Source organism: Pieris rapae, chromosome 14, assembly GCF_905147795.1.
Source record: "Pieris rapae chromosome 14, ilPieRapa1.1, whole genome shotgun sequence".
NCBI lineage: Eukaryota > Metazoa > Arthropoda > Insecta > Lepidoptera > Pieridae > Pieris > Pieris rapae.
In genome coordinates this window covers 3,887,988-3,914,109 of record NC_059522.1, presented here as the reverse complement: position 1 = coordinate 3,914,109, position 26,122 = coordinate 3,887,988, and the positions used below count along the sequence as shown (strand labels likewise).

Sequence of the window (26,122 nt, the reverse complement as noted above, 5' to 3'; positions counted from 1 at the left end):
TTAAACTTGCTTATTCCTGTTCCCTTGTGATGTGTTTCTTTATTTCTTCTGGCGGATAGTTTCCCTTCCTTTTACTTGAAACTAGCATAAAGATATCACAATGGTCATAAAATAAAATATCCTATATTTTAACTTTAAAAAGAAAAACCAAAACACCTAAAAGCAACTTATATAAATCTAATGTCTATGGCCAAAGCGGATTCATGCAATAGCGCATTCACTACAAAACTCATAAAATATGTCAGTTGTCAAAATTCAAATGTCAACATGTTTACTAAATTTGATCAAGATATAATTCAACAACAACTCCAAACAATTCAATATTTCTTCATTAAATCTCAAAGAAAAGTACTACAAAGAATTGAAATAAGCAACTTAAAATAGTAGTTATAATTAAAACTATGTTAAGAGTACAAAGTATAGATACATATCGAAACTCCGCTGCTGTGGTTATCGAAAACAAAACGCCGGGTATTTTTGCGGACTAACTTTTTTCTGTTTACGGTCTTTTAAGACATAAACTACTTTAAATAATTATGGTGTCTACAAGAAGCGTGCGATATAAGTTCAGTGAGGGTGAGCGCGTATTGTGTTATGAGCCTGATCCAACTAAAGCAAAAGTGTTGTATGATTCCAAGGTATAATTATATTTATTTGTTACTCAAGATGTAATAAGTTGTACTTTCTCCTTATTATTTGTATTAATTAAAGAATACAATGTAGCACATTATTTGGAAAAATAATTATCAAGCGTAATTTTATATTTGAACACTAGTTTGTAGACAATTTAGTTTGCTTAATACTCTGATGTAATTTTTATTCGAAGGTTTTAGAAGTGATAGAAAATAAAGATAAACGTGGGAAACGAAGTGTGGAATATTTAATCCACTTTCAAGGATGGAATTCATCTTGGGATAGATGTGTGAGTGAAGACTTTGTTCTTAAAGATACCGAAGAGAATAGACAATTGCAAAGGGATCTAGCTGAGAAATCACAATTACAACTGTGAGTAATAAATCTTGATACAAAAAAGAAATATCAGTGTAAAAACAATAAAAACTACAAATAAAATTAAATTGTTTATTTATTCATTTCTGTACTTCAGTTAGCATTGTAGCAAATGATTTAGAAATACATCAAGGTTTTTAAAAACAATAATGTTTACTATATTAGAACATCTTATTCATCTTGAGGGTAATGATATTAATCAAACTGTTGTTTTTCATTGAGGCTCATTGTCTTGGTGAGCTTAGAAGAAATATGAATGTTTCTAGGGGTGCATATTTGTATAGAAGGGAACGAAAAAAAGGTAGCACCTCATCAGCTGGTACTGGGACAGCAAAAAGAGTTCGCCATGGATTTAGTGATGATGGTTCCTCATGTAGTACTCAACCTGATGGTATGTATATCAAAACATATTATTCTTCATATGTAACAATAGACATTGTTGAATATTGGAAGTAAAATAATAGTATGATAAGATATAAAAATAGTAGGAAGATTTTTACTTATTACAACAATATTAGATGGTGAAACAGCCGCAGACACTGACACCTCATCGGGTTCAGGTTCAAGTGCTCAGCAACAGTCTTCTTCGACAAATCAGTCAGTTTCCAGAGCACAAATTGCAATACCACCTACACTCAGGTAAACAATAGAACATACTTAGATTAAAGCATTACTGTACTATATATTATATTGTAGAATTACCATAAATTACATTTATTATATTATATGCAATAAAAAATGCTAATATTTTAATTAAAATATATTATTTAATTAAATGACGTAAAATTTAACAATAGTTTGGTTGTATCTAATATAGTATTAAAATTTAGAAGTTACCTACTTAAAAAAATGTGGTCAAGTTGTGCCTTAACCATTTTATGTGTTCCATCCTTGTCAAGGGGAGTGCTAACCGTCTCTCCTTTCAATAGACACAGCTTAAATCAACATAAAATTATCTTATATACTTAACTGACAAAAAAACTTCAAAAGCGTGTTTCAGGTTAATTACGACTTTATCAATAAATTTCGTTTTTAAATTCTATTGTAAAATCTTAATATATATATTGCGATAAAAAAAACACCTACAAATAATCTTTTTTTAAATTAGTCGGTTTTTTATAATAAATATAAGTTTTCTTCAATTTGTAAACCCCATATTGTATTAAGCGACATCTAGTGATGTCTGTTAAAACTAAGCATACCAATTTTGCGCTCTCGCCTTGTTTTTATACGTCGTATATATAAAATAATAAAGTGCCAATTGCTCGTGATAATTTAACCCCAAAAAAACGAGAATTATTTTATTAGAGTTAACATTTATTCTTTATTAAAATACTGATTATGAGAGTATAATTAATTAATGATTGCTTCTTAACGCATATACAATATGTAGAGATCGCCTCACACTGGACTACCACTTGGTGGTAAAACGTGGAAAGGTGGCACGTTTACCGGCTTCTCCAAGTGCTGCTGAAATACTGGAGTCAGTAGTAAAATGGTTCGGCAGAGCCGGTGCCTGGAACCCACCTAGGGGCAAGCATGATCCACTACAGAAGCCAGATATTCTGGAAGTTTCAGCCAGGTATTGATTTATTTTTCATATTAAAATTGTATTTAGTTTATATATTACAAATTATACATGATTACTTATTTTCCATTAATTTTATAAAATTTCCAATTTGGTGATTTACAACTGGCATCAGCACCATCTAGTTGTGGAGATTAAATACGTGTTGGGTTGGGTCTATGATTCTAAGTATGTTTGGTTGTTATAACTTTGAACACAGATGACGTTAGCTTATTATTCGAAAAGTTTAAAGTAACTTTTATCCTATATAGTAATTTTTGGTCATGTTAAGGACTGCCAAAATTATTGTCTTTTCTCAGAAAAAAATTACTTCGATGAAACTTTCATAATCATTCAATTACGGCTAGGTTTAGGCCTAAAGGCACTAGTATTTTTTTAATTTCGTGTTGTATATAACCATTATTACATATACCTCACCGAAAGCATTGTATAATTGTGGAAGATAGCCACGATTTCGTTCATTTAACTTTATCCCGGGCATACGTTTTTAATATAAAAAATCCTTTATATAAAAACGTCTCCGTATTCACAATTTTTTATCAAAATCCTTTCATCGGACTTAACCTCGCATTTTTATTAGTAGGTTAGGTTAAGTTTATATAAATTTTATTAAAATTAAAATTGTTATTTTTTTAATTATTGAATTAACTGATTTAGTAAAAAAATCACAACAAATTGGTACCACTAAGCGGTTGCTGAGTTTGAAAAAATACTTTAAATTATTAAAGCTGTAAAATGTCGAAATGTATTTATTATGCGACCCACGCGTTTTTTCGTTGCAATACATATATTCAGCGGCATATTTCACTGTACATGACCTGAATTAAGGCTGACTATTAATTTTATATATACCATTTATTATTATATATTTACAGAAGTTTGATCGTCTTATTAATTGTATATCTATATAACAACTATTATTCCTGCTTTCCGAAGTTAGAATAATTTGTGAAAGTACTTAGTATATCACTTTTTCGCACGTCCTTTATTTCTCATAACAATGAAAGTAAAACAATTGTTCTTTCTGTATTGATCATTTGCCTTCACGATTATTTTAAAATCTAGTTGTATCGTTATAACTCAAAAAAGGTTGAAGACCTAAGTGTGTTGTTGTGTAGCCTTTTTCAATAATCTCTCACTTATAGTTTAAAAAAATTATCGATATTTAAATTTTTTATATAAAACCTCGTCAAACAAAGTCGTGAATAATAAACACAAAAAATAATTATCAAATTTAGTGCAGTCTTTCGAATTAAGTTAAAAGTTAATATTGGCCTTAAGTTTCATCCATTTTTTCTATATATGTATCCATTTGTTATTATTTATAGACAAGTAGGTGTTCGGCCTTCTGTGGCTATCACTATGTTTGCCTTCACTAAATCACTTAGCATTTAAAGGCTGCTAATATATTTTTATATTGACAAATGATATACTATGTGCAGCAGTACTAAACGAGTGTTCAATTGCGCACATAGAAAAATTCCATTGGTGCAGAGCCGCGATTCGAACTCACTACCTCAGATGAGGGTAGGACGCTTTAGCCACTAGGCCAACACTTCTCTCACTCGTTTATTATACATATACTAGCGGATCCGACAGACGTTGTCCTGTCTACACGTCTTTAATTTCAAAATTTCAATTTTTAATAAGCCATTTTGATGAAAATTATTATTCAAATGTTATGACAATATCTAACGATCCAGCACATGGTCACACACGATATAACACAATGATAACAAAACTTTTTTTAAATTTCGGGACAGACTAAAATTAAAATTCGAATATTATTACAATTTGACACTGCGATGGTAGCGCCGTCTGTCGGATCCAATGTAAAACATTCCAAAATCAACAACAACTAATAAATTGAAAATTAATTAAAAAAACATTGTCCAGTGGACAAAATTGTGAATCTAAACCATTCCCAGATCCCCTTGAACACACACAAAAAATTTCGTCTAAATCGGTCTAGTCGTTTAGGAGGAGTTCAGTCACATACACACGCACACAAGAAATATATATATTAAGATATAGCACATAATATATTTTTGTCCATATAAAAAGGTATAAGGAACAATCAAATGCCAATTGCTTTTAGATTGAATCTAGTTCGGGAAGTGGCTGATGGATTACGTGTATATTTCGACTTTATATTCCGAGGGCACATGCTCTACAAACAAGAATTACGACAATATCAGGAAATGTGTGGGCAGTATAATAATTTGTAAGTATTATAATTTACATTAGTATATAGTTTTAATTGATTTAAAAGCAGGAGATAATTATTATCAGGGTTTTAAACCATTAAGACAACGGTCCGATAAATTTTTCAGTGTACTTATATTTTTGTTTTTAAATCACAGACTTACGTCTCTCATATGGAAAAAACGTCCTGAATTTTTATTAACGCAACATAAACAATAATAAAAATTACACCTAAAACAGCGATAGTAATATTATTTGGTGCTCAGTCGAGGGTAGAAGGTTTGACCAGGTACCAGGGTTGAGAAACTTAATCACTAGGTCAAAATTATTTGAATGTAAATCGGTTTCGGAGATTTTTAGTCTTTAAATAAACAAACTTGCAAAATCAAGTCTTCATAGCAAAGTATAATATTTCAGTCCAACAAGCGTAAACACAGAAGAAGACCAGGAATACCAATCGCCTGATGAAGAAGAGAAAGATATGAAGAGTCCTCTTCAAGAATACGCCCATCTGCCACCGGACCCCGAAGACGATGGTAAGCATTTTACTTGGATCTAAATGTTGATATCATTTTCAATAGTCTCTGTATAGTTTAAAATGGGCGGTATAAATTTTAAAACAATAAATGATTTTTTACTAACTTCAATTAATTACAAAAACTTTTAAAGCATGCATGGTGAACTATCATTTCAAATTTGAAATATTTTGTTAAATCCAAAGTTGAGATAATTTGGCACGTCTTAATCATTTTTTTTTTCAATACTCTCATTTTCATTTCTTCGTTGCTAAGCACCGCATTAATGGGATCGAATCTTGTGAAATAAAAAACATTGTTTTAAATATTAATATTATTGCGTCTTAGTTGTTATAAAATGATCAATTGTATAAAATATAACTCTTAATATTTCAGAACCATTAGTGAAAAGAGAAAGACCCGAAAAAAGTGTTACAAAAATAGAGATAAAAGAAGAACGGATAGAAGATAACGCAATAGAGGCGGGACCTTCGCAAATTGATGTCAGTGTCAAAATAGAGAGGGCAGAAGAAATCAACGAGAAAATAGAAGTAAAATCTGATATTGAAACATATAAATGCGATAAAGTTGAGAAAATAGAGAAAGAGAAGAATGGTGATTCCAAGCCGTTGGCTGTTGCTCGAAGGTATTTGTTTGTCTCAATGCCCCCGAGTGAGGCATGGGACAAATCTTTTTTACCATTTTACTAAACTGCATACAGTTATTTAAGGTTAGATTAGTTTTTTATATTTAACTATTATCAGTGCTACAGAATAATACTCCAGTGGTGCTAAAAATAAAGTTTACGTTTTTTCCGTTTCGATAATTTTTATTTCATAGATAAGTAGATCAGTCTGACATATGCAATCGATTTATGGGTTTGAGTTACGCCGGTAAAATCCATTGGCACAGCCGGGGTTCGAACCCACGATATCACGGATGAGAGTCGTACGCTGAAGCCACTCGCTACGTTCTAACTTCTAACTTATTAGTTAGAACTTTGTATTGCTTTGTTCGTCGAGCCACATTTTTTCTGTATTTTTACTTGAATTTTTACGATATATTTTTATTAATACATAATAAAGAACAGACGTATGGAGATCTTTAATTAAGAAAAAAAACTAATTGTAAATCATACACAAAAAATGTCAAAATCGGTTTAGGATTTTAATTATTTATTAAAGGTATACTCATACAGTAACAGTCAATTACAGACCCAAAGATATTTACAAATCCATCTTCTATCTATAACATATTCGACAGCAAAACATTATATTAATATGCTTATATTTTTTTATTATATTGTACCCAAAGATATTTGACAACAAATAAAATATTAATATTTGTTGTCAAATATCTTCTCTTTGGGTCTCCAATACAACACAACGTCAATTTCATATGTACCTAATATATGTTACTCAGGGAAAACTTTTCACATTTAAGATCAAAATTAGCCAAATCGGTACAGCATTCTCGAATTTTAGCAAGACAAACAAACAGACAAATTTTGTTGTTCATAGGAAATAATTGTATTTAACCCTAAATTATTTATATAAATAATGGAAAATATAAATTATACATAAAGTTTGTTTAGATACGAATATTATTAGATATATTTCCGTTTAGGTCCAAATACGCTTAGGGCTGCCCAAGTGTATCACAGTTGTTGTTAATTTTCTATGAAAATACGATTGTTAGCGCCTCCAAACTAATTATTTTGTCAAACCCTATAATATGTGTAGTATGTAGAAAATAATTGATAGTATTTTTTAGACTGCGTTCACATAAATCAGCTGTGTCGCAATCGGAAAGTGAAGATGCGAATGTTGTTCCCACTACCACAGAACCAAAGGCCTTTGAAACGCACTCTTCAAGGTAATTTCAAGTCAAATTCAGTCATTCAAATTTCTTATTTCTTAATGTCAATGTCAATGTCAAACTGTAAAAACCGTTTTTTTTTTGTTATTGTTAAAGTACTAAGGGGCCGAGATTTTTTTTTTTATAGAACAGGAGGCAAATGGACAGGAGTCTCACCTGATGTTAAGTGATGTCTTGTCAAACGACTTTTTTATTTGGAGTACACTACATAGTGTACACTAGATAGTGTCTAAGTATGTCAAATTGACACTATCTAGTGTATTTGGAGACTGTATTGGAAATTGGAATACAGGGCTTAGTTTCCGAAAAAAATGTAGATTAACATATATTTAACACATTTTGCAGACGTTCTTTGTTCTCATTTTATAACTTCTATTTTTAAGTCTGCTAAAAAGGGTTAAGAAAAGTATTAGTAACCGAATATTTATTTTAAAATACTTCTTTTTAATTGACATACGTCACAAGTATTTGTACTATATTGCGTAATAATGTAAAAATTGGAATTAAAAAAAAATACTTTGTTATGCGAATCACGAGTAAGTTTAATATGGAAGGGCTAGGAAGAGCTGACATAGGTATTTTTTACTTATGAGGGTATATATTAATTGTCTATTAATATAAACGAATTAATTAATTTTACGGGGAACGCTGCCAGTATTTTCGGAACCTTGCCTAAAGGGACTGCTTTTAATAATATATTTTAATTATTAAATTTTTAAGGTTAGATATTAGGTATTATTTATTTATTATATCATATAATATATTATTATTTAGTAACTGATTTTTATAGTGTGGGCAGTAGCGGGTCATCGACGAGCGAGTATCGGGGAGAAGCCGATCGCGTCAACTCGTATCGGCCATACACAAGGACCCCTCTATCTACTCTCATGGATAAGGTATGGGAACCACTTTTGTATGAAAATAGCTATTGAGACGGTGCGAATAATTAATGATTTTAGTCGAACACTATAAATTCGATATTTTTACTAGGTTACATAAATTACTTAGTTTTTTGATAGGTGCTGTAGACACTAATAAATTAAATTGCTTTTAAAATCATGTATAGAGCATACTTTATGACGGTTTAGTTCTTAGTTTTGCTTTCTCACGTCTACATATTTTCGAAATTTATTTATTTATTTTGATAACACTAAAATGGAATATATTATATTTAGCAACAGGTTCAAATATTTACAGACGGGAAACATTCAATATATTTAACTAAGTAAGAATCCACCAAAAAAGAGATAACTAACATCGGTCCAGCTGATTTTGAGTGCTGTATCTAACACATCTTTGTTTCATATATTTACATATACGTCCGCGGACACAAAAATTATATTAATTCTGCCTATAATTGGCAAAACTATAAAATCTCAGCTCGATTCTTAGCTATTGAGAATTTTTTTAAACGGTTAATATTTAATTCACTTCACTTCACTTTATTTTTAATGGCGACTTCTGTGTAAATCACAATTCCGCCAATGTCGCGTTCTAAGTCCTAACACGGTGAGGATAGATTTGATGGATTGAATTTAATCTAAGCAGAGTTACCCAAAACAAAAATGACTTCACAAAAACACACACACAGATATATAATAATATATACAAGAGGTTAACACACATATAATAGCGCACATTCCAACTTGGTTAGCAAAGCGCCACTCACGCGGGCAATACGAATAGTGAACAGAGTTTCTATTGAGGTGAACCTATTTGTTTGTACACTGGCTCACAAGAGTTGCTAGCTATATTGTTAGTTATGGATAAATAGATTTAGGAATATAAGTTTAATTTTTTAATGTTTTTATCTAGAATAATTGGTCTGGGAGGTATTTGGAATTCTATCGTATTAGTTAATTACTTACGTTAATTACTGTTAAGATAGAAAAATGTAGTGAAATAAATAAATAACATTATACTACAAGTTATGGAGGGGAGAATCTTATTTAATTAAACAAAGAACTTTGAACGTGTATTAATCGTTAATATATTTTTCGAATAAACATTGCAGGTAGCAAAATTCGAATTAATACCACGAGAGGGCACGGAACATTTGCCCTGTAGAATGTATGGAGCCATACATTTGGCAAGGCTATTTGGTAAGTTTATTCATAATTATATTCATATTAATTAAATTATTAATATCTTTGTATTCGATTATTTATCATTTAACTTGCTATTCATAATTTAAATAGTGATTGATTGAAGAATCTGAATTCTGAATGCGCCAATGCCGGTGTGCCAATTTAATTAAAAATCGGTTAAGTAATTTAGGAGTCCATCGCGGACCAACGTAGTGACAGGAGATATATATATATATATTAAGAGTAACTAAGCAACTATTTTTCATTGATTTAATTTTTTATACATGTACATAAGTTGTTTTGTGATTTTAACAGTTACTATTCAAAATTAGTCATATTAAAATCGCTTTTAAATATATGTTTTTTTAATGTGTAATAAAACTTTAACGGATTGATTGCATCATATTCGTGGCCAGCTAAATACTATTTGTGTCCGATTCAAACTACAGCTGTTAAATCTTAATATATATATTTCTTGTGTGCGTGTGTATGTGACTGAACTCCTCCTAAACGACTGGACCGATTTAGACGAAATTTTTTGTGTGTGTTCAAGGGGATCTGGGAATGGTTTAGATTCACAATTTTGTCCGCTGGACAATGTTTTTTTAATTAATTTTCAATTTATTAGTTGTTGTTGATTTTAGAATGTTTTACATTGGATCCGACAGACGGCGCTACCATCGCAGTGTCAAATTTTAAATAATATTCGAATTTTAATTTTAGTCTGTCCCGAAATTTCAAAAAAGTTTTGTTATCATTGTGTTAAATCGTGTGTGACCATATGCTGGATCGTTAGATATTGTCATAACATTTGAATAATAATTTTCATCAAAATGGTTTATTAAAAATTGAAATTTTGAAATTAAAGATGTGTAGACAGGACAACGTCTGTCGGATCCGCTAGTAATTAATAATTTTTCTTGCAGTAATATTACCGGTTTTCCTAAATGCCACCCAGATGCAAGATATGAAGCTGAAATTAATTTTGAAATACGTCGATATATTTGTACAGTAAGTTTTTTTAAATGTATTAAACAGTTGTCTGCATATTTCAGTTCAGGCTCTAGCCATAATGAAGATGTTAAAAATTCAGAATCCTGGGTAGGCGGAGGTGTGTTAGCCAAAAACTATTTTAACGTCCTTAAACTGAAATATATACTTTGTCTATTATAAAGAGTGGGACATTCATAGTTTGATTTAAAAATCTATATTATGTCATTGTCAATTAATTAAGTTTAATATTCAAATTGAATATCAAAGACTAGAATAGATGATATATTTTGCTTAAGTTCTAATGTAATTGATGTGTATGTGTGTGTTAAATTTGTGATGTCATATTATCTTGTATTTTTTAGGCATACATACAGTTTTAGAATGTATATATAAATAAATAAATAAATACTATATTCGTCGGAGGTCAAGTATAAGCTAGACTTATATTAGAAATCATAACATAATATTTACGGTAATAATTACATTACAGATACCTGGATGATCACAGCGAATGGTTTGGAGAGAACTTTTATGTTCCTAACGATTTTAATACTAGTTAAAATTCAAGGATGTACCAAAAATTATGTTAAAACAATGTACAAAGGTTGTCACGCCATCTAGCGGTGGCAGGACTAACCGAACTGTTGACAGAAGTGTAAAAAGCCATCGCTTTGCAAATGAACTCGAATTGTTTTATATTACATTTTACATGGTCTAATGTGTTTAGAAATTATGCATTTTTATATATATTTTTTTCAATGTCTCATAATTAAAGTTTTATTTTGAAAAGGTGCTAATTCTTATAAAAAACAAACTGTTTACATTTTTTTTCATGTAAGTAATGATAAGCAACTTTATGATATGCGTCTTATATTATTTTAGCCATAACATTTGAAACTTCTATGGCTAAGATACGTTTAACAAACTAACCATTGGTATCGGGTTATTTTCGAGGGGAAAGCCTGAATTAAAGTTTAATAAATAACTATCCAGTTATAATAAAACTTCAATATACTACTTATTCAGTATTATATTTTCCATTAGTTACCCTAGTTAATACTGGGCTGGTTGGGGTCCCTCTAAAACCATCTTATTCTTAAAACTGAATAGTTCCGAAACTGAACCAATCCAACTTATTACAGCAAATAACCACGGTTTGTAAGAATCAGAAGATAAAAGCTAGTCTCAATCATAGAAAAGTCCATTGTTAAACTGCAAACCACTAATATATACTAATATAATGTATGAAAAATAAAGCCGCGGCCTATTGGTTAATTTTGTGCATAGTTCATGAACTATTTGAATTAGCACCGACCTCCTTAATTTTGAAATGACTTAATAGAAAAGTATTTTCTATTTGTTATAGAATCCGATAATGTAAGATTTAGATGAAGTTCTATTTTTGTATCCTATAAATTAAGTGAACATTTTAAGTGTCTTACAATGTAAATAATGTTACATATAAAATAGATGGATCTCACTCAAATAAAACAAAGTACAAGAATATGTGTTTTATTTATCAAAAATACTTCCAAAAAACTCAGCCTTTTTCTTGAAATTTGAGCGTATCAAATGTTTACTCACTAGTGCCTAGTTTTGCCAGCATTTCTTTAGGTTTCTCACCTAATGCTACCAAAGACAAAATCTCATACATTTACTGTTCCGTTCAAAAATTAATAATATTCTTAAAAAAAAAGAAAAGTTAATCACACAAAATTTATTATTCGATAAGACAAATTATAAAGTTGAATCTGTAGTATTAATTGAAAATAATACTATCAGCTTTACAATGAGAAATAAAATAATTTATGAGTAACACTGAAATGCACCCTTAACATCAATTAAGATATCTTTCAGCAGTAATTGATTGGATAGATTAAAAACCTATCTCACAAGAATTTTAATTATTTTCTCACATTCACGTTTCATGACAGTTATCAGCTATGCTGATTAACAGTTATCAGCTATGCTGATTAACAGTTATCAGCTATGCTGATTAACACTTATCAATAATGCTGCAGGCGGTGGATGACACGTCGGTACTCCTCTTCTATCGCTAGGTATTGTCCAGAAAGACGATTCTGTGTCTCGTTTACACCTACACTGCTAATCGTAGCTGCATATTCATCTGGCTTTAGGACTTTTTCAAGTTTCTTCATTTCTAATTTCTTTTTCTGTAAAAAAATACAAATATATTTAATACAAAATAATAAAGATTATGACATACATATACATAGCAAGTATAATACCTTCCATTTCACAGAACTTTTATTTACTAACCAGCAGAGGACTTCTACACAAATATTGAAATACTAGTAATGCTAGTTTTTTTTTTATTCTAGCTACAGAAAAATATTTTTAGATGTTACTTAAAAAAAAAAACTTTTTCAGATTGAAATTACCTGAAACGGTGCATTGAGACGGTTCTTTACATCTAATCTATACTTTAGGTATGAAGTCTTATCAGATGTATTGGTGCTCTTTAGTCTAAGTATTTCATAAATTCTGCGAGCTTGTTTTTTGTTTATCTTGTATTTACTACGTGCTTGATCCACCATTTCCTGTGAGAATCTGTAAAAATAATTAATATTTATTGACATATAAAAGTATTTAGTGTAATAAAGTCAACAGAAAAAAGTGTTTACTGTTATTGTTAACTAAGTCTAAAATTATCCTAAGAATTAGTCATTCAGTCTTCACTTGTCTTCTTTTAATAGCTATTAAATTCAGTAGTTCAGAATTATTTACTATATATTATTTGGAATAGTTATTTTTAGTATATTACCCTTCATAAAGTTTTTCTGGTTCAAATGCAGGTAGTTTCTCACAGTTTTTTGCATCTACATAATCCCTGATCCTTTGGAAATCATCAGATGGATCTTCAACTGTAATATCTAAAACCTCCGGCATTATTATGAAATGAGAATATACTGCCTGAAAAAGAAATTATACTTGTGAAAATTTATTACCTCTCCATAAAATCATACCTATATATAAAAATCTTTGAACAAATAATAAAGTATATTTGAATAGTAATAATAGATGATTTATTAAAATGGTATAATATAGGGCTTGTGGCAATGTAGGGTCAATCATATTTGATCAGGTTTAAATGTTAACACAGACAAAACAATGATTAATAGAAAATACCTGCACTAATTCAGCACACAATCCAAGTTTTCTAAAAGGTGGCAAAGTGAGAACCTGCGAGATGCGTGGGCGCAGATGACATGGATAGGCATAGTATCTATACACTGTAGCATATGCGGCTGTGGCATACTGAATGTCACCTTCACTTGATAAGTACTTTTCAAACCTGGAAGACCGAGAATTTCTTAATTTTTATTAGTCAAAATGTAGTACGTGTTTCTGTACTAAGATTGAAAAAAATCATTTATCATTATCATTCAGAAAAGAAATTGTTATTGTGGCAATTTTAAATTAATTTAATTTTCAACAAAATTTTACAATTATTTTCATAAGCAAGTGGAAGTAGATACAAAGTTGTATTTAAAAAAAAATAAGTGTTAGTAATAATGCCTAGCTTAAGCAATGTACTTACACAGTAAAAAAGGTCCATTGGTCATCATCCACATCAATGAATGAAGCGGCATCAACATACCACAAGAGGAAAGTTTGTAATCTTTTGTGATAATCAAGAAATCCAGGTGTTGTTGTTTCAGAGTAGTATACTTCAAAAGTGCGTTTCTCTCCACCATCATCTGAAAAAAAAAATCATAGTTGAAAATTGCTAAGTATAAAAAATTTTCAAAAACATCATCCACAACAGTTTTCTAAATATTACTATTTTATAATATGACAACCAAGCCCCTTCTTTGACTATGATAGACATCACTTGCTGACTTTATGCATCTTTACTTTATTTAAAGTAAAATAAATCTTAATTGCACCAAAGGTTCTATCCTTGGTAAGTAGGTAGTGTTAAGATAAAAAAATTGCTAAGTAAAGTTGGTAGGTAGTCATAAATGTTACTAAAATAAACTTTAACAAATTTAGTTATTTGCCCTTCAAAGAGCATCAACGTTTGTATATTAGTCATGGTCTAAGTAGAAAACTGCCTGTTTACAATGGCTTCACTCGCAGACTAAGAAATTTCGAAATAATAAGAAACCCTTGAGCATAGAGAAAAAGAAGATGAGACAGATGAGCCTGAGCCTCTACTGCTCATTAAAGAAGCTCTGGTAGCAGCTAAATTATTGGAAAAATACTTCCTTTATCACCTCACCCTTTGAGTTGCCTCAATATCACAAGATATGAATAAAGTAAGTAAAAAAATACAACAAAATTCCTAGTGCGGCAAAAGATGTCAGATAAAATTAACAGACTATACGCAACAGCATTCAAATAAGATTCTTTTTTGAGGTACATAATTACCAATTCTAGTCTGAAGTAAACTTTTTCTTTTTCTAATTCTAAGTTTTGTTCTCTACAAAACAAAACAAAAATCATTTATTCATATAGGTGTATGTATTACATAATGTTCACTTATGAACGTCAAATTTAATGTACACTTTATAATACCATAAAATGTACAGTCCCTTCAGTGTCGTGGAATACAGTTTATACTGTACTTAAGGAGACAATTTGCAAAAGTGATGTTAAAGTGATGTTTAATAATTAATTAACACACAACTAGCCCACTGTGACAGTAGTTGTATAGTCATAAACTAATACATATTAAATACTTAACAAGCATTAGATTAGTTTATAGTGGTTTATAACATATGGATTAAACTTACAAGATTCTAAGGCAAAAGAATGTAGGAGTTTTCCATGAGGAGTAAAAGATTTATCAGTTTCTAAGGCAGACACAAACTCATCTAAATTTGTAAAATAACCTGGTGCCAGCACCTTCCTTATTTCACCTTCAATATCATCTGCTTTTAGCCCTGCTAATTTCTTTGGATCAATCTAAAATGAAATAATAATGTTAACAAGAAAACAGGACTGTGTATGTCTTCCAAAATAAAACTTACCTTGTCAGAATAAGAGATTCCTAGATAAGTTTGCAGGCTCCCCGCACTATAGTATAGTTTAATTTTTAGGTCAGTATATCCAAAAATATTTTCATTTTCCCCAAACACCTGGTGACACATTTCTGGTCCAAAACTTGTTTCATTATTTTCAATATCCTTAGATGATCGGACTGTAATTGATATATAAGCTTATACAATTAGGCTTGCAAACTTTTAACACTTAACAGAAAAAACAACAGAAAAAGTTTCGTAACTTTTAACTGATATTCACTTACCTAATTTAAATTCTGTTACATCGATTCCATCAACCACTAAATGTCCTAGCATGTTAGCCATTTTCAATTAATAAAATATTTTAAAAGGCAGCTGTGACACATTCCCGCGCAAAAAACAACTTATTTCTTAACCGTTCTAAAAAGGGTTATGATTTGATGATTAATTTATGTTTTTTTAACTTTATAATGTGCAAAAATAAAACATTACTTTACCAGAACTTTATGCCCAATTCAATTTACGGTCGTCGCATTTAAATTTTAGTTTTTCATTAATATAATGACGGTAGCCGATTTATGGAAGAAATAGATTATTTTTATGTCCATCAAAATATATATGAATAAATCTATCAGATAATTTTTAAATTTTGACATTTCTGTTTAAGTGTTTACATCCTATCATTGGTACAGATTAAAATGTTTTGTTACATCATTAGACATGCTAATCATAAGCAAACTAAAATATTATTGTAAATGTATATATTATATATATATACATATGTATATATATATACATATATATATATATATATTTTATTTATTTTATTATATATATATATTTTACTTTATTTTATTTGAACATATATATATATATATATATATATATATATATATATATATATGTTCAAATAAAATAAAGGACGCACTTGGAAGCAGATTAAGTTTGATTAACAATTTATAGAATAAGAACATTCGTCGAGGTTTCTCTTTAAAAACAGTAATCGCGATTCTGTCCCCACTCATAGAATCGTGAACGCTAAATTATTAATTATTTATGATAATATTGACCATTATTTCATACTCCTTTTATATATCAATAAAGTGTGTTCATCGTAGGCATTTGATAAGTAAGTTAAGGTAGACAAGATGTCATTTAGGAAACTTGTTAAACTTATTGCAAACAGCATAAGGTAAATAATATTTTTGCCTAAACCTTAAAAAAATATAACAAGGATAAAAATAAAGTACCCCCTATAAATACCCCTAAACTAATCTACCGCCTGAAAAATTTCCTGAACATCTTGATTCCCCCTATATGTAGGGGTAAATCCCCTTAGTTGGTATCACTGGAACAATACAGTTATTAGTTATTACCTAATTTAATGGTTTTTTCAGGGTAGACATCAAGCATTAACATTGTATAAATGACACCCATTTATATTTCACGCCCACCAAGCACAAAAGGACGAGCATGACACTTTATTTTTTGCACGGTTTCTATTAATTTTTATTTTTTTTCCTAGAGCTAAACCAAGACTATCAACTCTTAATAACCTTAAATAACCTTAAAAGTAAAACGCATAGTAGGCATTAGGCAGCACAAATTATATAGACACTGTCCATAGGTTACGTTATATATATATAGACACGACCAATAATCTGTTTATTATTCATATTGACTTCGTAGCTGTCAGGCTATGAATATAAAAAAATTATGTGGGTTTTTGGCTATGGATCTCTTGTCTGGAAAGTTGATTTTAAATATGAATCAAAAACTGTTGGGTATATCAAAGGTTACCTTCGGAGGTTTTACCAACATAGTATCGATCACAGAGGTGTACCAGAAAAGGTGAGGTAGATAATATAAAAAAACCGAAATTTTTAATAATGTAAGAACTTTAATTCTTTTAACATACTATTGTAAACTTTTGTTTTCAGCCAGGAAGAGTGGTAACTTTGATTCCCAGTAAAGAACGCAATTCTGAAGTTTGGGAATAGCATACAAAATAGCTAGTCAAGACATAGAAAGTGTAACAAAACACTTGGATTATAGGGAGAAAAATGGATATTCTAAGAAAACTGTTACATTTTATCCTAAAGACGTTAAAATTGAACCATTTGAAATAACACTTTATGTTGCAACTGAAGAAAATGAATCATTTGCAGGTAATAATCATATTTCTTACTAAATGAAGCAGTTAAAATCTCTTTCTAATATTTTTAGTATAACAAAAAAGTAACTCAAAATTTAAAGTGGCAGGCTGGCTAAGGCTTGCTTAAAATTATCCTTATTTGATAGATTCCTATAAATTTATAGTGTAAACACTATTACTAAGCAAGAATGACGTAGGAAATGATTTAGCAAAATTTTGTTTATTAAATTATTCTTTATATCTTTGCTTACTAATACCTACACAGAAACTGCTAGTTTTGTTTTTTTATTATAAATAAATAGACTACTGATTATAAAATAAAAAAGTGTTATTTCAGAATTTAGCCTTCACAAGTCTGTTCTGTATTTTTGAATCTTATACACAAATAAAATCATAAGTTGCCTTATTTTCCAGGTCCAGCTTCCATTGAAGATATTGCCAAGCAAGTGGTGAGTTGTGCAGGTCCAAGCGGTACCAATAAGGAATATGTTTATCAATTAGCTGAGGCAATGAGGCAAATAGTAACTGGTGCTGATGATGAACATCTATTTGCTCTAGAAAGGGCTGTGAAGCAACTTGATAATGATTAAGGTTCCTAGTTTAACTAGCTAATTTTGAAATAATATATGTTGACTAGAGTTATTAGAAGATAAAGAAAGTAAACTGAGAAAGTGTTCCTTCTACTATAAGTACACAAACAATGTCAATAATATTTATATGGTACAATTTGAGAGTGTTCCACCATATATTGTGAATTTAACAAGTACTTTGTACCTATATTCTTTTGTACCTCATAGTATTATAAAGTATTACCAAAACTACTTAAATGCATTTTTTTATCGTACTAGTTGAATCTATGTTCAATATCGGAGTGGTTCTAAATTACCACACTTAATAATATTGTTCCACTGGCATGGGCATTAGTAGCTGGTCAATGCTGTAGAATATATCACAAAACTATACTTACTGGTCAAGAAAAATGAAATAAAAATAGCATGTTTATATTTTTCTGTTTGTTTTATATAAATTCAAATAGCATTAAACAACCATGGAAGCCATTCAATTGTTATGAAAAGATTAACTGCAATTTATCCCCTCCCCTTTGTCAACAAAAGTAAGTAAACCTCCCAAAAATAATTGTACATCAACATATTAATTGTATGTAGGAATCATAAACAAATATATCATTAGTATAGTATTACAATCATAATTATGACAGATTGTGTATGCTAGGCTAAAATAATGGCTAAATGTGATAATCCAGTATTGAATATGTTTTTAGCGCCATCTATGATTGTTTGTTTGAATAGTAGGTATTAAAATTAAGTTTTTGTAATGCCACGCTAGATAGCGCTTTAATATATTACTTAAAATTTTCGAACAACAGGATATTAACATTTTGTAAGAACACACAAATTGTATCTGCCCGTTAACTTATATTTGAATTTAAATTGTAAATGAAAACTATAAACTACTTCCTTGTTTTAAAAGGTTGCAAACACTATATAAACAGAGCTGTGATTTAACATGATAGATTTAAGCTATGTTTAAAAAATATAACTATTTATCTATATGTATCATCATTTTTTTTTAAACATAATATGGAAGCAGTTTAAAATACGATATATTAATATAAGGTTACATTTCAATACCTATTAAATTTAAAAGTATATTTCATTATAATGTTCAAGGACCGATAACATGATCGAAGTAATTTTCCTGCGATTACGATAACATGATATATATATATTTATATTATCTGATGCTATAGTTATATAATAACATTATTTAGTTTATATATACTTTGTTGTATTGTTTGTATGAGATTTATCGTTGTTTTAATAAAACTACCCTGTTAATAACAATAATTTTATTATGCAAAATAATTTCCTAAATTACCGTATTCAGGAACGTATTAATGTATTAATACCACGTTATAAGTAACAACAGAATTTTTCAAAAATAGCTGTGAGTCATAGCGGAAAACAATATTAAAACAGCTCAACAATAAAATTATATAAATTTACGTTATAAATGGGTTAGCTGACGATTTTTCGGCAGATAGGGAGTGTCACATGGCACCAACTTATCTATTTTGATAACCCACCAGCATTAAGATAGGAAGGAAGTATGACCTTCATTACTTTATACCAATAATTGATTCTGAAAAATACTTTTAAAATTATAAATTATATACCTTTTTAGCGATAACGAATCGACGTCACGTTTCCTTGGACCAATCGTAAATTCGATCTAATATCTTTGGTAATATCAGTACTTATCACTTCTCACTTCTAACATCTTTCTTACGTCCAAGAAGTTTATCAAGAAAGCTTCGTTTCCTTTTCACTTTTTTTCCATTGGTCTTCTGATGTTCAATCTTCTCCCCTTCTTTCGTCATCTGGTCTATCAATGCTGGAATGGTTAAGTCTACAATTACGTCCTTAGGTGGCCTTTTCGCCGATTCTCTACTTAATTGTCGTTTTAAATGAGACAGTTCTGGTACGAAGTCATTCTCTTCTATCTCTGTAAGAGAAATCTTTGACGTCTCCTTCCGTGTTTCTTCTGGAATCTCTTCTACCGTTTCAGGACCATTGTGCAAGATTTCGATATGTGGTTTTATTTCCTGGTTAATTTGATTTTCGTCTACTTTTGCAGACTTAGTACTTTCATTATTTTCGAAGACTTCGTCTTTGCTCGCTGTATCTGTGTTGTCGATGCTTTCCGGACCACTAGATGTTGATTTTGGTACTGATCCTACGACCTTAGGTCTCGTTGGGGGAAGAGTCCAATCCACAGGTTTTCTCTGTGGCGAATATCGCTTGACTAACTCTTCAAATAATTTTTGTCTGTCGGTCTTTGGTGAGCCTTGCTCGTGCGGCAAGCTCTGATGTTTCCTGCGGGCTTCTGGGCTAAGGTTTTCTTTTTCCTCTGTTCCTTCAGTATCTGGCGATCCTAAATCTACTAGAATTCGTCGCATAGGTGTCGGAGTACTGTAGGGTTCGGCAAAAGGAAACTTGTGAATTTTTGGGCTTTCTACTTTGTATTTCGTTACGTTTGCAGTAGGCATTGATGCGCGGACGCCACTTCGAGCGAAGTTGCTCTCATTAGGTTCGTGAAGATTGGAGTTAAGAAAATCCCTTCTCATTTTAGAGAGTCGCCTCGTTCGCTCTACGGTACTATACCTGTAGTCCACATCGTCACTTTGGTTGAGTTCAGATGTGAAATTGTCGGAGTATTTTCGTGTTCGAAATTCGAATTGCGGACGATCATCACTCCTGCTCTCCCTCATGCTGGAATATCCACTGGTGTTCCGTTTGAAGTTAGAGGTTGTTTTACCGTGGTTAGATGTGATGATGGGCTCAACCTCTCTGTAAATGGTTGTGGTGGCCCCGGGAGAGGGTAAGGGCAGAAACACAGTATTGTGTTTTTCAAATATCTCGCGCCGCTGACTGAACTGGTCGCCGCCGATGATCTCGCGCGACTTCACGCTGGTTGTGGGCGATTTAGCTGCCATTTCCGTTCGATAACAAACCACAACACTTTTGTTATTGATACTATTTTCCTGTAAACACTGTTATTCTATTTTTGTACGGCACACATTATGACTTCACCGGTAACATCGTGCCTATCCGAGTACACGTCTACACGTTAAATTGGACAATAAAGGTAGTCCGGTCCGTATAAGGCGGACCTCGCGATATAATGATGACTGATCAATAGAGTGGTTCCGATAAGATAGCGAACGACGAGTTAGCTTTGCACTTTACTCGGTTTCTTTATCTTTCAGCGACCGAAACAGTTGTGTAAATAACGAAATAACACAATCATGTTCGTCATTAATCGCGAGTGAAAGCAGACTGAGTCGAACCGAACGTTCATTATATAATGGATATTAAAACAAACGTCTCAGAAGCGATGCGTTAGGGCAACTTAGCCGGCTTGCGATAATTGTTACGATAGTCACTTCACACTAGATTGCAATATACAGACAATAGTATTTGTGTCAGCTGAGAGCGCAGTACACCGAAATAAGTTACAATATTTGCTGAGTAATTAAAAAAATAAATAATTAGCAATCGTTAAGATAAGACACAAATACAGTTCACTTAATGCAAACTAAAGTTTATAGAAAAGTAAATACGTAATTACAAAATAGCACAGTTTTATTTTCTATTCACGTGTCACAATGAATACTTGAAAGTTAATTTATGTAGCCGTTTAAAATTAAGTAGGTGCGTCTAGGCAATCAATGCTGTTCCATTTTAAACGAACGTTATTATCTATAAAATGAACACTAACTGTAGCTCGGACACAAATTACACGAATAAATTCTCTCGCAAAACTGCGCAAGATTTTTTGTACAGTTTGGATGAACGCTTTTTACAAAGTAGTTCAACGACCTTAAAACGCTTTATAAACAATACAAAAATAAATCTTTAGTAGGTTGAACATATTTCGCCACTAATTTAATCCTAAGGAGGTCAGTAAGGAGATATTGTGTGGTTGTTACGCGGTTTTCTAATTTGTATAAAACCAACTTGCTATAAATAACATGTGGATGAATGAATCGAAACGGAAGGCCACTCCCATATCACTTTAAAAACGAATCACTTCACTATTCCAATGATTATTATGCACATTTCAAAAGGTCACCGGGGAATCGACAGTTTGTCAACAAAGCGAATCGGCGAACTATTTAGAATATCCTCTAGTGATTTCTGAAGCGTGCCATGTGTGTTTTATTTATAAACTTTTTTTTACTTCAGCCGGGATCTGATGCTAATTTTACGTGTCTACTATGAGTATGTAGGAATACAGAATACTATTTGTGGCAATACTCGGTCGGTCACTGACATTTAGAATATTCATATGGTTGGAGACAATAACTATTGATCCTTTAGAATGTAAAATCTTAACCCCAGCTACATTTGTGGTATGTAATGTAGATGTTATTCTTTAAAAAAAAGCCTCAAATATATTCAGGTGTTACCAAAATGTGTTCATTGAATGAACAAGGTCTCTTTTCTTGCCTCTTCCTAAACTGACACATTTTTCTGGTATTTAAACCTAGACCCTTCAGACTGTGTCTGCTAATAGGCATTTTTTAAACACTCAAAAGCTAAACCAATGTAAAATGTCTTATGATAGTGTTAATTTCTCGATAATGCAACGTGATTCGTTAGTGTATGCTTCAAACATATTACGTAGATATGAGAATTATCTAACAAAATCTAGTTAATAACTGGAATCATATAAAATTAACATACTATACGTAACATTTAAGAAGGGTACTATTAAAATAAAATACATTTTAGCGATACAATGCCATTTGATACATGAATTTCATAAATATACTACTTTACAGTCTCCATAGCACAACATTCAATTGTATAGTGTATGGATATTCGCTTAAATAGAAAAATACTCTATAGGAAAAATATAGAAACTCGTTCTCACGTTCCAATATAAAACCATGTCTCTCAATACATGATTTTATGCAATAGCTTATTTATAATAGTGTTTTATGCATGTTTTGATGCAACAGCTATACTTACACCTGGTTTATCTTAATTACGAGTCGTAGATTGTCTTTAAAGGAATCTACTAAGCGGAGTATGTTTTTTTACTTTTAAGCTTAAAAACTAGATATAATTGTTATAAGTTTTAATTGCCTCTATAAAGTGAACAAATACCTATGACTTTTGAGACACGTCAGATTTCAACAGTGATCTCATTCGATATACACGAAGCGAGGTAATCTCCAAACACGGTAATATGTGAAGGTGGATAAAGTCGTGACTTATTACGAAAATATTATACCTATACGTATTAGTAGTAGGTTTCACGCGACTTCGTTGTGTGGCATTATAATTTCTGTGCCTACAACACATTTTAAAAGGCTCTGTAATATAATAATATTTTATACGACTGTATGTCACACATTTACAAGTACAAATAATCTTAACGTATATTATTGTGGTCGGTTAATTAAACCATTATACATAATCGATTGCTCAGTTTTTACATGAGAGCTTTCTGAGTGTCAAGTACACAGGATATGTTTTAGAAATCCTTAAGAGAAGTTTTAAATATTTTAGTGTAGTTGTTCGCAAAACAGCAAACAAAAAACGGGACAAACTAACTATATTTTTCTTGAATATTGTGATGGTTTTTTATATTAAATTCTAATGTATCACCCAGCGACAATGTATTTCTAAAATACCTCGAAACTAAGATATATTTGGGTTCAAAAACCACCGTGAGTCATCGTTCGCTTCGGTGATCATAGCTCTTCACACCTGACTGAATTCTTAATTACTCGAGACATCGCTGTTTATTATTCAATACTTGTGTCGTTATAACGGATGACCAAAGTTTCCTCCATCACAAAACTGCTTGTCGAGTTCAGATTCAGATTGACTTAGCCTTATAAGTTCGTGAATCCAGACAAAAAATTAAGTTCGTTTAAACATTTAATTAGCTTGCTGTATATTTTATTTCATTATTATATGAAATAATCAAGTCAATTAAATTACCGATATTAGACTAAAATATTATAATATATATAATTAAATAGATAACTGGACCCAAAATAAGTATTTTTGACGGAACAAATCTAATTTTTATGGAGAAATCTCACTTTTTAAAGGCATATTTACTTAGACAAGGTTAAAATTATTTAAAACAATCTTTTTTATATATTCAAAGCACTAATATATTCAAAGAATATAAATGCGCCAATGTCAACTGAAAAATACCAGTAAATAACAAATGTAGGTCTATGCGGCCTTCAATTTTTGCTGAGATATGTATATACTGTCGAATAAGAACGTTGGTTCACAATGGTTTTAATAACCAACATAATTAGCAGGTATTCAATGAGGTCAAGATTTTCCAGCGTATGTTGTAATAACGCATTTTGAAGTATTCAAGGCCTGAAATCGGTGACTTACTTGTACAGGAATTTCGCTTGAAATACTGATATAACCATTCTATTTTACGAAACCAATAAAATAAATTCACACTTATTTTTCATATATTTTGATTAGTTTAGTTGTCCTGGTGGATACGATAAAATTATACTTTATTGTACAACTTAAAACTACTAGAATTTACCATTATATTTCTTTTTGCTTTACAAAAGAAATTTCTTATAATTTTGTACCTGATCGCCTTCTACTCCGTCTTCTGCAGCGTTATACCATGCAAATAATAATAGTGTTTAATTTTTTTGAAATCTAACCTATTCTGTAGTACATAAACTAAATGTTTCACCAGAGAAAACTTAGCTACTTATTTATTGATTTATACAATTCTATTTAAACTTTATCAGTCTATATTTATGAATCTTTTACGTAAATTTCCGATAACGCTAACAATACTTCTTGGAAACTCTTAAGGCCAAGTATGAATATAGATAAAGTTTTGTCTTGTTCATATGTGCATAACGTCCTTATTTTCTTTAATCGGTCTAATAGCCAATTGGAGCAGGAACCTCTGTTCCTGCGTTAAGCGGTGCTACGAATTGCCTTATATAAGACCACCTCAGCATTACAACACTAAATGGGTAAATTTTCAAAGTATTTAAGAAGAACCTGGAAAGAGTCTGGTATATAAATGCTACTAATCTATAAAACATATTAGCTCTTATCTCTAAGCTATAAATCAAAATAGACCACATAAGCAATAGTTTGTTTCTGTGTTGGGTTGCAGCTCCTTACAAACGTTGCGTAAAAGAAAAAAAACTTGGCGATTAAAAAGAGTGGCGGAGAGTTTATTGCCAGTTCTTCTCTTCCGTTCTACGCCCTTGATTTGAGAACTGGCAGTAAATGTAAAATTAGAATCATTCAATATATATTTATTTTTTGACGTTCATAATTATACATTATGTTACCTACATGAAAAAAATATTTTTGAATTTGTGCTCTATTGTTATAGATATGATTATGTATCTATGTATATGATAAAATATGTATCGTAAGTTAAATGAAGTTAAAGATTTTTAACGATGCCCGTTATGGTGAATTATGTGCCACTTATTTAAGCTATTTCTAAGGGCTCAGTATAACCATAGTAAACAACTCTGAGTACTAAGGCTGACACAATGTTGTTGTATTTGTTTAAAACAAGACTGTTTCTTGACAAGATTCATAAAAATAAAATCATTTTTTAGTGTGCAATAGTTGAGCTATCGAGGCATTTGAACATATGCTTTTTACATATTTTTTATAGTTTCTTATAAACATAATAGTAAATACTGAGATTTAAAAAAATTCTAAAAGACGATGCAAGATATAAATTAGGTAAAACTAATTGTTTATCGCGTTTACGTCAATTGCACTTGCATTCATCGTGCAGATGATAAGAAATTACCTTATCACAGAAATCTAATATATCAATAGCCTCACCAGTATCTGGGTACTTAGTGATAAGGGAATGTTGCTTTTACAATTCTAGAATATTTTTTCTTGTAATTGTATTTTAAATCAAAACATCCACGTAATACATAAAAAACATCTAGATGGCGCTGCCTATTTGTTAAGGTTCATTATATATTTCTTCACGATTAGAATAGAGTAGGACTTATTTTGATTAGCCATTAATCTTTTTAAATTTATCTCTCAATTTAATCTCTGTTAAGCGATAAGGCCACACACTAAATTGATAGATATATTTATATGATATTTTGTGTGAGATTTACG

At 30.7% G+C, this 26,122-nt stretch overlaps 4 protein-coding genes and 1 non-coding gene across 6 annotated transcripts; 2 read left to right on the top strand and 3 right to left on the bottom strand.

The window, feature by feature from the left end:
- The first annotated feature begins 260 nt into the window (after window positions 1-260).
- Window positions 261-11,954, top strand: LOC111004355 (protein male-specific lethal-3). Its single transcript, XM_022275356.2, has 13 exons — window positions 261-638; window positions 827-1,005; window positions 1,275-1,399; window positions 1,527-1,647; window positions 2,402-2,590; window positions 4,695-4,820; window positions 5,219-5,337; window positions 5,713-5,962; window positions 7,090-7,191; window positions 7,985-8,090; window positions 9,209-9,296; window positions 10,208-10,292; window positions 10,765-11,954. Exons 1-13 carry the CDS (start codon window positions 537-539, stop codon window positions 10,832-10,834), a joined length of 1,662 nt encoding a protein of 553 aa, XP_022131048.2. The 5' UTR covers window positions 261-536; the 3' UTR covers window positions 10,835-11,954.
- On the bottom strand, window positions 1,852-1,941 carry LOC123689768. The gene has a single exon (XR_006750654.1). It is a non-coding gene; the product is annotated as a U6atac minor spliceosomal RNA (small nuclear RNA).
- LOC111004354 (putative glutathione-specific gamma-glutamylcyclotransferase 2) lies at window positions 8,971-18,992 on the top strand. The gene is given in 6 exon segments (XM_045631194.1): window positions 8,971-8,982; window positions 12,623-12,632; window positions 16,971-17,113; window positions 17,203-17,254; window positions 17,257-17,430; window positions 17,832-18,992. Coding segments are annotated over 4 exon segments (537 nt in total). The 5' UTR covers window positions 8,971-8,982; window positions 12,623-12,632; window positions 16,971-16,978; the 3' UTR covers window positions 18,008-18,992.
- On the bottom strand, window positions 11,771-15,893 carry LOC111004353 (histone acetyltransferase type B catalytic subunit). 2 transcript variants are annotated; one of them, XM_022275354.2, is made up of 9 exons: window positions 15,760-15,893; window positions 15,547-15,682; window positions 15,272-15,441; window positions 15,035-15,206; window positions 13,837-13,996; window positions 13,425-13,590; window positions 13,060-13,208; window positions 12,677-12,845; window positions 11,771-12,448 (listed from the first exon to the last, which is right to left on the bottom strand). In XM_022275354.2, exons 2-9 carry the CDS (start codon window positions 15,605-15,607, stop codon window positions 12,281-12,283), a joined length of 1,215 nt encoding a protein of 404 aa, XP_022131046.2. In that variant the 5' UTR covers window positions 15,608-15,682; window positions 15,760-15,893; the 3' UTR covers window positions 11,771-12,280. The 2 variants fall into 2 exon arrangements, with proteins under 2 accessions (XP_022131046.2, XP_045487149.1); XM_045631193.1 differs by having other exon boundaries at window positions 15,547-15,893.
- A 280-nt stretch (window positions 18,993-19,272) lies between the features above and the next one.
- LOC111004352 lies at window positions 19,273-21,297 on the bottom strand. The gene has a single exon (XM_022275353.2). The coding sequence runs from the start codon at window positions 20,932-20,934 to the stop codon at window positions 19,699-19,701; it is 1,236 nt and encodes a 411-aa protein (XP_022131045.2). The 5' UTR covers window positions 20,935-21,297; the 3' UTR covers window positions 19,273-19,698.
- Between the last annotated feature and the right edge of the window lie 4,825 nt (window positions 21,298-26,122).